We start from the raw sequence: 17,366 nt of genomic DNA on the forward strand, positions 1-17,366 counted from the left end.
GAGTATTATTACTGTTATTCTTAACTTGTACACTGATCTAAAACTGATTATTCAAGATTTTAAACTTTGAGGAGTGAGTTAGTCAAAAAATTTGTGTGAGCAACAATTTTTTTGCTGTACACCAAAACTGTACAGTATACAAATAATAAACTTTCACCTACAATTGGTTGAAACACCTGTACGTAAAGTTGTATTCAACATAACAATTTTTTTTCAGTTTTGGCACTATTATGTTCAGTGTGAAAGTTTTGCACACAAAAACAAGTATTACAATCGTTTTTCAAAATTAATATTTCAGCAATATATCTTTTTTCTTACAATTTCCGTAATAAAAATATACTTGTTTATAAATGCACACTATCTAGTACCATGTGTAATAAATATGTCCATACTCTCAATAAAACAATAATACTGAACAAACAAGTTTATTACCAGTATTCACTATAAGAAACACTAAAAAAAGACTGACACAATTGCCACTACTACCTTATCAATTGTGTTGTTTTACTACACACTAAGATTATACGAGGTTAGAGACAAAACAGTTCCCGGAATTGATGAAAATATATAACCAGCATGTTTGGTACTACTTCTGGATATAGAATATCTGTAGTGATGGTATCGCTCAGTTGCAATTGTTTACTTGTGGAGAGTTGTTGTTTTGTGTCTGCCAAGTTAATATTCTCAATTTTTAAAAATGGAGATTAGTGAACAGCAACCAAACATTTAAATTATGTGCTTTGCGTCAAAAGTTACCTAGTGGCACTCTTGAATTGTTAATTCATGCTTACAGAGATAAAAGTGTTGATGATGAATCTATTCTATGAATGGCACAAACACTTCCGTGAAGATTGTATAAGCTTTAAAGAAGGGCTACATTCAACTGCAACCATTGAAGAAAACATTGAGCAAGCTATATGAGCTAACAGGAGAGTAACGATTGATGAATTGCATTAGAGGTAAATTTATCATATGGTAGTGTCCACAGCATCACTTCATCATTTGTACATGCATTGAATATTTTGCGCCCTGCACATCAGTCTTTGTTGGCACATAATTATCTAGTGAAGAAACAGTGTTACCACGCTAGAACATCCACCGTACTCGCCTGACCTGGTGCCAGCTGATTTCTTCCTGTTCCCGCAGTTGAAAACATTGTTGAAGGGAGAACAATTTACAGATGCTGGCGGCTCTCAAGGAATTGGTAACAAAAACATTAAAGAAGAAGAATCATTTCACAAAATGATTTTCCAAAAATGGTTTTAAACAGCTGTATGAACGTTGGGGCAAGTGTGTTGTTGTTGCAGCAGGATCATATTTTAAGTGAAAATATATACGAGGGCTGTTCGGAAAGTTGATTACGTTTTGCGCTGTGGCCGCCAGGGGTTAGGACTAGCGCGGCCATCTTGGTGTCCAGGACGTCCCACCGCTCATGTGGCTATCCAGCCGTGCTAGCGGGAAGTTCGTGTTGTAACGCGTCTAGTCACAGTGCCTGTTTGAAATGTCTGCCTCAATTGAAAATCCCGCCAACTGTGAGGTGCGCGCAGTAATTAGGTTTTTGACTGCCAAAAAACTGTAAGCCTATAGAAATCTATCGGCAGTTGTGTGAAGTTTATGGGAACAACATTATCACTGAAGGTGGAGTGCGACAATGGGTCATTAAGTTTTAAAAATGGGGCCCGAACAAATGTTCATGACGAAGAGCGAAGTGGAAGACCCAGCATAGTGACTAACGAACTTGTTGAGATAAGTTTGAACGCAAAGGTCCGAGAAAATCTACGGTTAACCCATAACGGAACTCTCTGCTTAGTTTCCCTCAAATTTGTTATACGAAAATCGTCACTGATAAGCTTGGCTTCCACAAGTTTTGTGCAAAGATGGGTACCGAAAATCCTGACCTGACGTCCACAAAAACCAGCGCAAAGGCTGCAGCGTTAACAATTTGGGATGCTTACAACAAAGAGGGTGAATCACTACTCTATCGCATCGTAACTGGCGATGAAAACATGGGTGAAACATGTTAACTGCGAGACCAAATTGCAGTCAATGGAGTGGGGACACACAAGTTCACCTCACAAACCAAGAAAATGTTTGCAAACAAAAGAAAGGTTATGGCGACGGTTTTTTGGGACAAGAAAGGTGTAATTCTTGTTGATTTCCTGGAACGAGGCACTACAATCAACTCAGAAAGGTATTGCCAAACGTTAAACAACCTCAGAAGAGCGATCCAAAACAAGCGTAGGGGAAAGTTGAGCTCGAAACTTCTGTTGATTCACGATAACACTTGACCTCACACGGAAAATCGCACACGTGAAGTTCTCGAATCATTCCAGTGGGAGTTGTTTCCTCATCCACCATACAGCCCGGATCTTGCACCAAGTGACTACCACTTGTTCCCAACAATGAAGAAGTTGGCAACGCAGCGCTTTGACGACGACGCAGAGCTGCAGCAAGAAGTGACAAACTGGTTGAAGACACAGGTGGTAGAATTTTATGAGGAAGGCATTGTCAAGCTCATCCATCGATATGATAAGTGCCTAAATTTGAATGGCGACTATGTTGGAAAGTAGTATTTAAGTGTGGCTTTCATATGTATATAATAAAAATTGTTTCCTATACTTTGTTAATTTTTAATTCCAAAACGTAATCTACTTTCCGAACAGCCCTCGTATATGAATCATTCCAGAAACTTTTTTTCTCTAACTCGTATGAAGTTCCATAAAAATGAGGCATACTATGTTATTATTAGGGGTTAAATTATTATTAATGATCTAATTATTACACATATAAGTTATTATGGGAAGTATTGATTCAATTGAATATTGAGTTTAGCTACATTTTAACTTCCATTTGGTGCAGCATTTTAGATCTAACATTGTCACGGACTTGGCTTCTGGAATCTGGAGTCCACGTTCATCTGAAGAGAATCAAAAACCCAGTAGCCATCCAATGTAATTCAGATGAAGAGATGCACTGAACACTATCTCTTCAGTTGCACAATTCAGTGCACTACAATGTTTTTAGACTAAATCAATGGTTAAACTTTAAAATTATTTAACTTATGTAAGTAAATCTTACCTTCCTCTTTCCAAACCAAGAAACTTTCTCCAATTTCTATCCCTTCCAAAATTGTATGGGTTAATGTAAATCTGTAACAAATATACATATTTCCATGTATTCAAAATCTATTGTATAGTCTAATATTACCAGCAAGAAAACAAGTGTAAACAAGTGAAGAAGACCTAGCTAGCACATTAAAATTGGATGAGATAAGCTTTGCATTGCTTACGAACTTGTTTCCTCCATAATGAAACTCATTGAAGTTCAAATTCCATACTTGTCTCTCCACAAGCTATCAGATACACAAACGAGTTGGTAACATCAATGAAAGCTCATTTTGTAACTTAACACTACCTTGTTCAGTTTAGCCAGTCTCTTGGTCTCTGACTTGTTGGTGTGAGCTTCTATACTTGTCTCTCCACGAGCTACCAGATACACAAACAAGTTGGGTAACATCAATGAAAGCTCATTTAGTAACTTAACACTACCTTGTTCAGTTTAGCCAGTCTCTTGGTCTCTGACTTGTTGATGTGAGCTTCTATACTTGTCTCTCCACGAGCTATCAGATTTGCGTGCCAACTGGAAAGGCAACCCAGGGCGACAAAAGCCACCTGAAAATAATAAGGAACTAGTTGAAACAGGATAAAGAATTTGTATAGAGAATTAACTCATATTCTACAATCTAAAAGAAATCAATTGTAACATGGATATTGTAAACAATTTGATTCATCTACTCTAAATGTAGGACAAAATCCATATACAACGTAACAAACTCAATTTACTAATGCAAGCAGGTTGGTACCTTTTGAATTGCAATCCCAACAATTACATAAGAGCGCACGTTGTACTTGCAGTGGTAATGCCGGTCACACTGCGAGATTTGATACGTCTCTAAATAATTTCCTGTATTTTTTAACGTTGTTATATTCTTCACCAAAAACCACATGCAATCTAGCAGATCCATAGAAACACTTCAATGCAGTTTCTGCTGTGCCCGATAGAGTGTTGTGACTTGTTTTCTTCCTTTCTATTCAGTTATCATTTCAATACTGATTAAAACACTTGGAGAGATAAAAGGCTAGAACAACTACCTAGTAGCTGCTGAGACAGAGTATAGATGTGCCACGAGTGAGATACTGTGCTCTATATCTCATAATGCTTCACAACTTTCACTTCATTAAATACCTCTAGATGAAGATGTGTTTGCTTTATAGGACTGTTCTTGTATCAATTAAAAAAATCTAAAAAAAAGCTCACAAAGGTTTGAAATAGAATTAGGCATGCACTGATAAAAATTCAACATTTCTTAAAACTAATTCTTATAACTGTATTGATGTACACTATTTTTATTATAATCCCGTTTTAGTGACATAAATACTTGTTTTACCACTGCAAATAAAGGCCATAAAGATGATAGACCGTCGACGCCACATCACCTCCGGTGACTGACTCGCAGGGGGAGATCTGCTCTCCATCTCCTCATCCCATTCTACCTGGAATGTAAGGAGTAAATTACTGCCAACTTAACAATAGATTGGACTCTTTCATAAATTACATTTGTTATAACCACATTTAATTTTATCGGTGAGTCTTGTTGACAACATATTTTGCCTAATACTGGTGTATACGATATTTTACATAAAACAATTTTTAAGACCGGAACTTCAAAATTTTAGATCAGATATTAATTTAATTGTTGCTTCTGTGCATGATCTAAAACTTTCAATCTATCTAATGTTTTCAGATAATTATTTCTATCCATCATTTTTAAACTCTTTTTGAAGTTAAAATAGCTCAATATTAAAGGGTATGGATGAAAACTCAGTTTATATTAATGTTTTAATGTAGCTTGTTACACAGTAAAAATGGCCCTCCCTGTATAAGCTTTTGTGGTTGCAAGATGTTTTAATTATATATAAATAATTATATTTAAAATGTGTTGTCATCCTAATCCTAATAATATTATAAATGTGAAAGTGCCTTTGTTTTGCTTTTACACGTAAAAATTCAATCAATTGTATTGAAATTTTACGTGAACATCCTTACGGTCCTTGTGTATGAATATAGGCCTATTCTTTATTTCAAAAACCACTCTGGGCTACACCCCACTGGTTCTTAAAGTAGCAAAAAAATCCCATCTTAGTCTCTAAAGTTGTGAAATATTAATTGAAAGAGCATGTCAAACATAGTTTAACTGTTCTATGTAAACATTGTTTTATGACAGCACAACAATATGTTTTAATTAATTTCTCCACTATTTCCAGTTTGTTTACATTTATAGTGTGTCAATTCTTTAAGGAGTAACCATTAGTTTTTCATGCGGTTTTTAGATAAAAGAGATTAAAGGTAAGTACTAATTTTCGATAAAAAAATGCCCTAAAACATAATATGGTCAGAATTTGGCTCCAATGAATCCTTTTTGAAAAAAGTCAGCAAGAACTAAGCTAGATGAATGTTCGCTGAACTATACTATTGAACTAATGTACCAATTCCAGCCCTGAATGTTCTAAAATATTAAAATATTGTTCAGTTTATAGAGAAGTAAGTAGTAAATAGCAAATATTAAGTATTACATATAAAAGACAAAGTTATTATCTAACTTTGACTATACATTCAAAGACTGTTATAAAAACCATCTTAATTATCTTTTGACAGAAGTAGGCTTCTCAGACCTATGTATGTATATATATTTTCTTGACTGGAGAAAAATGCAAAATCAACTATGGAACCAAAAATACTTTAACCGGAGTGAATGACAATGGCCATAAATACACACTTTTTAACATATTTTCTTGATATGGCAAGAAGGCAAACTCAACATTGACATCAGAAATATAATTCACTCAAAGTGCTCATTTAAATAGGTGTAAAACCTACAAAATTGAGTGCGAAGCCACAGGTATATGCTATTAATATTATAAATGCAAAAGTGCCTTTTTTTGTTCTTTATTTCTTTCATGCATAAACTATTTCACCGATTGTACTGAAATTTTACATGGACATTCTTAGTTAGTGTGTCCCTGGGATGAGTATAGTCCTATTCTTACTTCAAAAATCCCTCCGAGCTACGCCCCTACGCACCTATTCATTATAAAATTTAATAAAACTGAAAAGTTGAGTTACATTTTACTATAAAACAAGACAAATATTTCAAACTAATTACAACACTGCCACACGATGAAGAATAATATCGAGACACGCAGTAGACGCGTGCGCACTTGTGATAACTGGGAAAGCAGTAATACACGCCATAGATATATGTGGGTTTTAGCTTCGTATGAGATGCATAACTGACGAGCAGGTGGTCGGAGTTAGACAAAGGGCACTTGCCTCCCCCTGCCGCAGAGTGAAAGTCATTTATAAATAATTCTTTGGCAACTGCGATAAGCACGGAGCATGCACCGGGCATTTCGAAGGCCTTTTGTGAACTAAAAAACCCTCCAAGATAAATAATCTATAATATCGGATATAACTGTATTGGCCTTTTGGTCAAAGTCTACCATTCTAATATATCCGTCTACGGCGTGGGGAGGGTTAAATATTTGGAAGTTCTGAATAATACCTCCTCCCTTGTGATAGTTAATTAAGATGGCAACTACATTATAACTGAAGATATACTCACAACTGGCTCAGAACCTGAGTTGTTGAAGCGCACAGGATGTCCGACTAGTTCTTCGTCATCTCCCTCTCTCTCTCCAAGCCACACCTCTGTGTAGGCTAGCTCGAAGCCAAAAACCATGATGAATAAAGTGCTCGCAACTATAAAAATCATGTACATGTAGAAATAGCGGTGGTTGTAATGACCCACACAGTTATTCAGCCATGCTGAAGGAATGTTAAAGGCAAATAGTTTTTTATTTTGGCATATTAACATATTCTATAAGGTATTCATTTGTGTCGTAATACAAAATACAATAAAACTTATCAAAACATATCAGAGTAAATTAAACAATTTCTGATTCGTAACGTTGAAAAACTGTATACCACAATAATCTGTATACCTAGTGATTTTCAAAATATAAAAATATAATAATGTTAAAACAATTATATTTTTGTAATACAAAGACTTTAGATTTATGACTGGATTCTCTTACTTTCTTTCTTTCTTGTAGCACAAAAGTATTTTTTGGAAGTTTTTGGAAAATTTTGTTAAGTAAAATTTGGGTACATGTTTTTGAAAAAGGCTCTTTTTAACAATAGATTATTCTAAACATATTTAAAACTGAATGTGCTCAGGACATAAACAAAATCTTTGCAAATATTTCACTAGATTTTGTAGTTTGTTTTTAAGTTTGAAACAAACTTTTTACACAATAGAAAGTTTCAAGGGAATCAGTTTTTTATTTGTAAATTTGCTAAAAAGATACATGCTGAAAATTTAAGTGGTGAACTGTGTTTCTAAGATTTTTATATGGAGTAAAAAAACTGCTGATAGAGAGAGACCTTCTAAATTAATTATTTCATCAACTGAAATAATCTTCATTCTTTTTAAGTTTTGAAGTTCTCATACTACAGAATCCATACTCAAAATGATGATAATCTTATCACAAAGCTATAATCAACTGCAGCATAAAAGGATACGACAATGATGGTCCATCTTGAGGACACAGCGATTGCAGACAGAGCAATGATGAGTTCTAGGTGGCTTGGGGGCGATACACTTCTTGCAAATACTCACAGCTTCTGGGATCAGAGAGTCCTGTACAAGTATGTCAAACTGGTCACTGGCTGATTCCATTTTTCTGACACAGTGACTGAACCAACCAGTATGAAGATACACATAATTAAAGCTAATGAAGTAAATTTGATTTATTTTTATTAAATGAACCAAACAGATTAAGAAAAGTTATACAAAAAGTTAATTTAGTGGTACTATCAGTTTTTGAACATTAAGTGTAAGGACATACGGCAATAGCGCTTGAAACAAATATGACTTTTCCAGGTGTCCTACAGTCACCAGTTTTAAGGTAAAAGCATTTTTACAGTCATTAGCTGCATAAATGAGGTGTTACCTGAGGTGGGTAGCCAGGAGGTGTTACGACTCCCATGTAATAATGGAACAACGTGTTGACGAGAAGCCAGTGACCGACTACCAGCAGACCCACGGTGACGTAGCAGTTTCGTTCCCACCAGTACGGTAGTCCAATCCAGTAACTGATGACAATGACTGCAGACATCAATGTCACCACACAAGCCACGAACAACTGGACCAAAAACATGAAACTTTTGGTTACTATCAATGCACAAATAAAAATAAAATCTATTCTACTGAAATTTAGAACTCTCGCTTTCAAACAGGAGGAGGGAGCTCTAGCTTTCTATTTTGATGGAGGAGGATAGAAAAGATCTGGAAATGGAGGTTTGTGTCAAATAAGATACCCTAAAAAACTACCAATTTAAGAGCAAAGTCACGAATGTTTAAACAAATTTTGCTACGGTAGGTTGGTTAAAACTGTTGCCTCAAATATTTGTTTGCCAATTATTATAAACAGCAACATTCAACAACTTAGGAGCTTATCTATAATAACATAATTACTATATAGCAATAGTGTTTATTACTCACTGGACCCAAACATTTTGTGAAGTTGTCAACAAACCAGATCATTGGTTCCATAACAACATCTGCGGCATAGCTTTGGTCCAGATGTACATTGCAAAATAAGGAGAAAAAACATAACTTTAAGTAAATCCAGTAGTCGACAACACTTTGACCTAAAACAAACAGAGAACATGATTACAGTTCAATATCAATTTTAAGAGCAAACTGAAAAAATATCAAAACTACATTTTTCATTATTGAAATTGAGAATTCATTCATCACCAGATCATTGATTCCATAACATCTGCGGCATAGCTTTGATCCAGATGTGCATTGCAAAATAAAGTGAAAAAACATAACTTTAAGTAAATCCAGTAGTTGACACACTTTGACCTAAAACAAACAGAGAACATGATTACAGTTCAATATCAATTTTAAGAGCAAACTGAAAAAATATCAAAACTACATTTTTCATTATTGAAATTGAGAATTCATTCATCACCAGATCATTGATTCCATAACATCTGCGGCATAGCTTTGATCCAGATGTGCATTGCAAAATAAGGAGAAAAAACATAGCTTTAAGTAAATCCAGTGGTTGACACACTTTGACCTAAAACAAACAGAGAACAACTGATTACAGTTCCATATCAATTTTAAGAGCAAATTAAAAAATTTCAAAACTATTTTTTCATTATTGAAATTGAGAATTTATTCATCACCAGATCATTGATTCCATAACATCTGCGGCATAGCTTTGATCCAGATGTAAATTGCAAAATAAGGTGAAAAAACATAACTTTAAGTAAATCCAGTAGTTGACACACTTTGACCTAAAACAAAACAGAGAACAACTGATTACAGTTCAATATCAATTTTAAGAGCAAATTGAAAAAATATCAAAACTATTTTTTCATTATTGAAATTGAGAATTTATTCATCACCAGATCATTGATTCCATAACATCTGCGGCATAGCTTTGATCCAGATGTAAATTGCAAAATAAGGTGAAAAAACATAACTTTAAGTAAATCCAGTAGTTGACACACTTTGACCTAAAACAAACAGAGAACAACTGATTACAGTTCAATATCAATTTTAAGAGCAAATTGAAAAAATATCAAAACTATTTTTTCATTATTGAAATTGAGAATTTATTCATCACCAGATCATTGATTCCATAACATCTGCGGCATAGCTTTGATCCAGATGTAAATTGCAAAATAAGGTGAAAAAACATAACTTTAAGTAAATCCAGTAGTTGACACACTTTGACCTAAAACAAACAGAGAACAACTGATTACAGTTCAATATCAATTTTAAGAGCAAATTGAAAAAATATCAAAACTATTTTTTCATTATTGAAATTGAGAATTTATTCATCACCAGATCATTGATTCCATAACATCTGCGGCATAGCTTTGATCCAGATGTAAATTGCAAAATAAGGTGAAAAAAACATAACTTTAAGTAAATCCAGTAGTTGACACACTTTGACCTAAAACAAACAGAGAACAACTGATTACAGTTCAATATCAATTTTAAGAGCAAATTGAAAAAATATCAAAACTACATTTTTCATTATTGAAACTGAGAATTTATTCATCACCAGATCGTTGGTTCTATAACATCTTCGGCGTTGCTTTGATCCAGATGTGCATTGCAAAATAAGGAGAAAAAAACATAGCTCTAAGTAAATCCAGTGGTTGACACACTTCAACCTAAAACAAACAGAGAACAACTGATTACAGGTCGATATCAATTTTAAGAGCAAATTGAAAGAATATCAAAACTACTTTTTTTTATTATTGAAACTGAAAATGTATTCATCACCAATGGTTCTCAAATATTGTTATTTTAATAGTATTGTTCTCCAATTTTACTTTGCTGACAGTTTTTGCTTGCTCCCATTATTTTTTACTTGACATGTATCATTTCTTTCGTCTTATACCACTTTACCAAGTTTTTAAAACATATTATCTTTGATTGTCCGTTTTACCAGTTGTATAATGAATTAAAAATAAATAAATATACCAAAATCTTTTAGGACTAATTTAAATTAATCATAATTTCTTCAACTATCCTAAGAAAGTGTTTTATACAATCCTGTCCTGGGATGTGTGAGCTCTTATCCACTAAACTAGACCCCTCTTTGTTTCATCTTGGTGCTTTAAATCATTGAGTGTTATGCAATTATTATTTCTTAGGTCCCAGTATTGTTTTAAACTTTACTCATTATGTCTCTCAGGACTATTTCAAAAATTAGTCATCTCCAGTTTTATCGAGCCTGTTATTTCACAACAGCAAGTTTTTAGTTGAGACATAGAGATATGTGTTCAGCATCTCTTACAAAACAAAACACAAACTCTCCTGCTACAGGATACCCTATTTCTACAAATATTTCTCAAAGAAACATATGCACAGAGGGCTTTTGTAGAGACATCAGTGACATTGTGACGTTTTGAGGCATTTGAGGGAAAATGTGCGTCAAAAAAGGCCTGATTTGTGGAAAGACAAAAACTTGCTGTTGCATCATGACAACGCTCCAGCTCACGCTTCCATTAAAACAACATGGCTACCGTTTCACATACTGCCTATTCACCTGATTTAGCTGTGATTTTTGTCTTTCTTCTCTTCCCAAAATTGAAAATGCATATGAAAGGTCACCGTTTTTACAGTGTTGAAGACGAACAAAAAAAACACAGAAAGTTCTCAACAGTTTTCCGGAAAAAGCCGTTTTTTTTACACTTTCCCGTCAAGAAAAAAAACACTGGGTTCATTGTATCAACTCAAATGGAGCTTATTTCAAAGGGGATATTAGCCAATAATAGTCCAAGTAACAAAAGAAAAATTAAAAGGCCTAGTCTGGTAAATTTTTGATACCCTCTCGTTTATCATACCATAGTAAAAAGGTATCATAGAAGGGGCAGAGTATGATAAATAGCTTCAATTTTTAGAATATTCATTGGTACTTTAATATATTAAATAACAAAACTATCAATCGATATCAGCAACACATCTAAAATACTAAATAAAAGTAATATGTTTAAAATTAAAACAAATAATTGAATAAATATAATTGCATGTCATAAATAATAAAGGTCATAAATAAACAATTAGGACAGGTAATAGGACATTATTTAATTACATAATAAAGAAAACAAACATTTGAAACCAAGAAAAATACAGCTAATCATCTCTCAAATTCATTTTGTTTTCTAAAGATAACTATAGTTTATTTTTATTTATATGATCAAGTTTACAAAAAAATGTGTTTATGATCTGAAAATGTGTTTAATGTTGGTACATATGATTCAGTTATTGTTCAAATTAGTTAGTATCGGTTAACTATATATCAATGGGCATGACTTATCTATATATATAAAAATGAATGTTTGTGTGTTTGTCCTTTATAGAATCGTAAACTATTTGACCGATCATAATGAAAATGTATATGTATTTTTTGACGGAGAAGGTTTATATACTATGCCTATTGATGTATCTCGCCACCAGACGGTACTGCATATGTTAAAAGTTTTTAAAGCGCCTGCACACTATAAACTGCGATTACGAGATAGTTACGTAAATAGCTAAAAACTATTTGAAGGCGTTAAGCTTTGATGTATATTTGTCTTCAAAATACATTTCTGGTTGAACTTAAAGCTTGAGTGTTAGACCACTTTATAATAAAGTACATGTACGTAGACAATGGCTATAAACATACACTTTTGACAGATTTTCTTGATCATGGCAACAATACAAACTCTACATTGTCGTTGGAAATATAATTCACTTGATCCAGAAGTGCACATACACGGGCAAAGCTTACGAAAAGCGTGCGAAGCCACGGGAAACAGCTAGTACTATAAATATTAACAATTCTCAATAAGTCCTTGATCCTCTCCACTTTCATAATGAGATTGCAGACATTTGCTTTCTCTACAGGACATTTATCAGCGAGGTGGACTGCTCCAAGTTATTATCCCTCATACAGTTCAAAATCCCGCTCAACACAAGATCCCAAGACCTCTTCATCAAATGCTCACCAAATGAACTACCTACAACATGTTCCTATCCCAAGACTTATGAAGTTGGGCAATGCTGTCTTCCCTATGTCGACTTCTTCCAGAACCACAGAAATACCAGTTTCAAGTGTAAATTTATTTATTTTATATATTTATTAGCTTTACATGTGTTAAGAAATACATGAAGTGAACATGTGAATAAAATTATCAGTCAGGATTGGAAGGGCATTGAAAAGTTTCATAGCGGAGTAATGAGCTACTTTTTTGTATAGTTAAGTCTATGTATTGGATACTGGTAATCAGTAAAGCGCAATGAGTAACCAGTACAATTATTGAGAAATATTATTACATTATTTTTTAGAAAAACTAGATATTAAAATATGAAGTGTTCAAATTTTTTTGTATGAACATTTTTGTTTGTGAGGGAAAGAGACAATTGTCCCCGCACTTTGTCCTAAAAGGATCTTTGCGCCTCCCTAACTTATATTTGTATCCTCAGAATCTGAGACTTTTACAGAAGCCGGTCAGATTTCAGGGCTCCTGTTCTCTGATGTCCTTGGGGCTGAGGAGATTGATATGCCCCTAGGAATCTTTTCCGAATTTTAGATATGGCAGGTCAGTTTAGCCAAAATATGCTCTGCTGATGACAGTATCATAGTTGTCTGACTCTGCAATAACTTTGATAGTAAAACAGGCAGAGCTTAATTTGCCAGCCAAGTATGACAAATCATCATCCCTTCATTTCAGATTTTGATCGACTACCACACCTAAATATTTCACAGATAACATTCTTAATGTGTTCAAATTTCACTTCGACATCAGAGCTTTGTAGTGTTAAGTGTAGTGTTTCTCTTATTGTTATTTAATAAGAGCCCAATTATAGTAAACCAATTTTGAGCTTCTAATGATGTTAATTTTGGGTAGGGTACGATAAGCGGACCCGGTTTTTATATCGAAATTGGCAAACGAAATTACGTAATCATAACCATCGATACTGATTAATTATTTTGAACGATTAACTATAATCTATATCAACAGCTGTAAACACTTTCAAATAATACATGTAAGGTAATATTTCAATTTTACATTTAAGTAACATTTGATTATTAAAAATGGCAGTCAATTTTAGAAAACTACACAACATTGTTTTGAAAGGTGATGACATGTTTTTCGTGGCTTCAACATGTTTTTCGTGGCTTCAACATGTTGGACTCGTACCGAAAAACCCATTGTGTGAAATGTGTGGGAAAGAAACAACTGTACTTTGAAAGAAGCAAATATGGTTGTCTTCAGTTTTCCTAATTTTGGTTATAATAATTTGTTTGATCACTGTAAATATTAAATTCATATTTTAATTTAAAACATATGATTGTTATTGAGGACTCTAGATACTTTTATATCGATTGATAATCTAGGATTTGAGATGCGAATACAGGTATTGATGATTACATTCTTCGATATAAAAAAACCGGGTCCGCTTATCGTACCCTACCCTTTATTTTTAGACTAGAGTTAAGTTCATTAGTGTCTTTATTCGTGACAACTAGTGTAGTGTCATCAGCAAAGAGTATTGTTTTCGGTATAGAGAAGGCAAAAGGGAGGTCTTTGACATATAAGAAAAGGGCAAGTCCCAAAACGGATACAATAGAAATTCAATACTATCCTTCATGATCTCAACAAGAAATAACTCTCTCCTTATCATAGATTTACATTTATATTGTTTTAGAGTTGTTTGTAGTTATTTTGCTGTCACCTATCTCTGTTGCTCTTTATTACTGTTAGGTATTTTTGTTTTATTAATTATTATCAATTGTTGCTATATTATTATCATTGGTTTTGTTGTGTTCACAGTCCTGCATCATCCTGTAATCTCAATTGTAAATGAAGTTTTTCCGTTAATAAATCAAAAATCAAGTTGAATAACAAAAAAATTGTTCTTTTGGAGCAAACTTCTCTAAGATCACTATTATTATTTTACGTAGAAAAATATGGCTATCTAAATAGCTATCTACGATACTTATTTGAAAATCAACAATAGAATTTAGTGAAAGATATGTCGATAAACTCACCAAATACTATTAAAGATCTTCATCTTGACCTGAAGATGATATTTATCCAAAAGTGCCAATTTTTTACAATTTACATAACATAACAAGGATCTGATAAATTATTTCCAAACATAGTATAATTAAACTGCAGTTCAGCAACGAACACCAGTTTCTACTGTCAGTCAAATGTCAATGAGCAGTTACATCTCTGTTAGTGTCTAGTGTGTGCCTGTGAATTTAGCAGTACACTAAGCAGTAGGCTAGTACTAAACATAACCTTCAACCTATGTAAATGTTGGAATGGGAAGGTATTTTTTTTTTTTTTTTTTTTTTTTTTATCTATTCGTTTATTAAAAAACAGGCTTAGGTATAATCCTATGCAGCCTCATTGTTCACTGGTTTAATTAACCTTCAGCCATACTATTTATGTAAATTATTTTGTTTAAGATATATTTATTAGTGGGATAAACAAATATGTTTGTAAAATCTAATCTGTTTGTGTTTGGTTAGTTTTTCAGAATGATTGATCAAGGATTCTAATAATGGAAATTTAGGGGTATTCAGGTGATCTTCCCGCCAGGGGTCCGTCAGGGCATTCCTAATCCGAAATATGGACCACGGATATACAGCCCAACACCAGGATTACATATATGTTTTATGTGCTGGTTGATGCTCTATTTTATTATAGGTGTTTCTTAATATTAATTAGAAAGTTGTTTATTTCTTTATATATTTCTATGTCTTCAAGTTTCAATAATTTTATTAAATTTACCGTCTGAGTAGGTGTAATTAAGTTTTTTTATGACTTTGAAGTGTTTATTTCTCGCGAATTCGTAAGCTGGACAATGTAGGATAACGTGATCGAGCGTCTCTTGCTGAGCTCGCGTACAACTTAAACATAGTGGAGTAAAATACTGCTTAATATTAAATAGTCTAGAGTTCACCCCTGGCGTGTCCAAATCTTAATCTAATTATATTAACTATTTCCCATATCTTGAAGTTTGTCATTTCATACCATCTGTTGTGGATGCTTGTAGTCTGAATTTGTTTAATACCATTTACCTTTCTCTGTGCGTTGGTATACCTGCTTCATTTGCAGCTGTAGCTTCTTTGAGTTGATGAGCTTTAAAATCAGCTGATGGGATATAAATATCTGTTACCTCACTCCCGTTGTTTACTGCTTCCTTTGCTAGGTTATTCCACGTATTCATTGTAGTTAATGTTTGTGTGACCTGGGATCCATTGAAAGGTTACCTTTGTATCACTTTTTAATAATTCATGGATAATACTCACAGGAATTCCGTTACCACTGCATTTATTGTAGACCTTGCTGAGTGCTTGTATTGCTGATTGAGAGTCCGTAAAAATTACTATAGGCCTATCTTGTTGTTTTATGAGATGAAATATTTGTGTTACTTTTAAAATAGCCAGAAGTTCTGTTGTGTAGCTTGAGAAATGTTTATCCAGTGAAAACTTTACCAGTGATGTTCAGTTCTGGAATATAGTAAGCAGCACCTGTTCCAGATCTTGGATCTAGATCCATCTGTATAGATGTGTAATGAGTGACTGTAGTTAGTATTTAATAAATATAAAAAATTTTGCTTTATAACTGTATTATTGCATGCTCTTTTTGGACAACTTAGGCTCTCTAAATTGTAACTGAAATTTATGTCATTTTCAGCCATTAGTATTGGTATATTTAAAATCCCAAAAGGTTTTATTATTTTCTTTTATTGAGATATTAGGATCCAAATTTGTTAAATTTTTTGTCAATGATTTGTATTGTATATTAATTGATTTTTTTTTGTCCAGTATGGATGACATTCAGTGAGCATTTTGAGGAATATCAAGCTTTGAAATGCTGGATGGTCTTTATCTGTGATAATTTTATAAATAAGCTTGTCAGTTAGTAACTGCCTTCTACTACTAAGGGGCATTATGTTGGCTTCAGTTTGTAGAGCTATAATAGGAGTAGTTTTAAAAGCTCCAATGATAATCTAAGTGCTTGGTTTTGTATAGAGTCTAATTTTTTTAGTTCTTTTTTACTGACCATGTCCGTATAAAAAGGAACCATAATCCAGTTTTGATCTTATTAAAAACTTTATAAATCTTGAGTGCAAATTCAGGAGTAGGGCCCTTTGGACCCACAAACTATTGCTTTTATTATTCCTATGTCTCTTTTGACATTTTAAGCTAATATTGTTAATGTGGTTTTTGAAATCTAACTTACTGTCTACAACTACACCTAATAGTTTGATGTAGCTTACCACAGGAACCTGCTGATCATCAATGGTTATTTGTCTTTGAATGTTAATGTTCCTTTTTTCGTGAAAATATTATTACCTTGCTTTTCGATGCGTTGAACATCAAGTGGAGTTTGGTAAAAATCATTGCATACATTGTTGAGTGTTCTCCTGTATAATGGATTGAGTTGTCTCGATATGCTTACCTGATGCATATATCATAATATCAATCAGCAAACTGCAGAGATTTGACATTATTTGGAATAAGAGAGTTAATTGTGTGCTATATATAAGAGCAAATAATAAAGGGCTCAACACACTTCCTTGTGGTAATCCTCTATTAGTATGCCTGGTTATGTTGAACTTAGAACCAACTAATGTTAACTGTCTATTAATTAACCATGAGTTAATATATTTAATGAATTTAGTTGGAACATTGTAAAATTTAAGT

The 17,366-nt window shown here is 33.4% G+C and overlaps 2 protein-coding genes across 4 annotated transcripts; both read right to left on the reverse strand.

The window, feature by feature from the left end:
- Positions 1-3,078: 3,078 nt before the first annotated feature.
- On the reverse strand, positions 3,079-8,992 carry LOC124373729 (palmitoyltransferase ZDHHC16B; the record flags this gene model as incomplete). Its single annotated transcript, XM_046832074.1, has 8 exons — positions 8,882-8,992; positions 8,624-8,772; positions 8,073-8,264; positions 7,642-7,759; positions 6,683-6,885; positions 4,446-4,553; positions 3,549-3,668; positions 3,079-3,149 (listed from the first exon to the last, which is right to left on the reverse strand). Coding segments are annotated over exons 2-8 (863 nt in total), but the record flags the coding sequence as incomplete, so codon positions are not given.
- Positions 8,779-15,169, reverse strand: LOC124373730. 3 transcript variants are annotated; one of them, XM_046832076.1, is made up of 7 exons: positions 14,694-15,169; positions 9,986-10,097; positions 9,765-9,875; positions 9,544-9,654; positions 9,322-9,432; positions 9,102-9,212; positions 8,779-8,992 (listed from the first exon to the last, which is right to left on the reverse strand). In XM_046832076.1, the coding sequence occupies exons 1-7, from the start codon at positions 14,714-14,716 to the stop codon at positions 8,795-8,797; spliced, it is 777 nt and encodes a 258-aa protein (XP_046688032.1). In that variant the 5' UTR covers positions 14,717-15,169; the 3' UTR covers positions 8,779-8,794. The 3 variants fall into 3 exon arrangements, with proteins under 3 accessions (XP_046688032.1, XP_046688033.1, XP_046688034.1); XM_046832077.1 differs by lacking the exon at positions 9,986-10,097 and adding an exon at positions 10,209-10,320; XM_046832078.1 differs by lacking the exon at positions 9,102-9,212.
- Between the last annotated feature and the right edge of the window lie 2,197 nt (positions 15,170-17,366).

The sequence above is a fragment of the Homalodisca vitripennis genome, unplaced genomic scaffold (genome assembly GCF_021130785.1).
Source record: "Homalodisca vitripennis isolate AUS2020 unplaced genomic scaffold, UT_GWSS_2.1 ScUCBcl_6242;HRSCAF=13356, whole genome shotgun sequence".
Lineage (NCBI taxonomy): Eukaryota > Metazoa > Arthropoda > Insecta > Hemiptera > Cicadellidae > Homalodisca > Homalodisca vitripennis.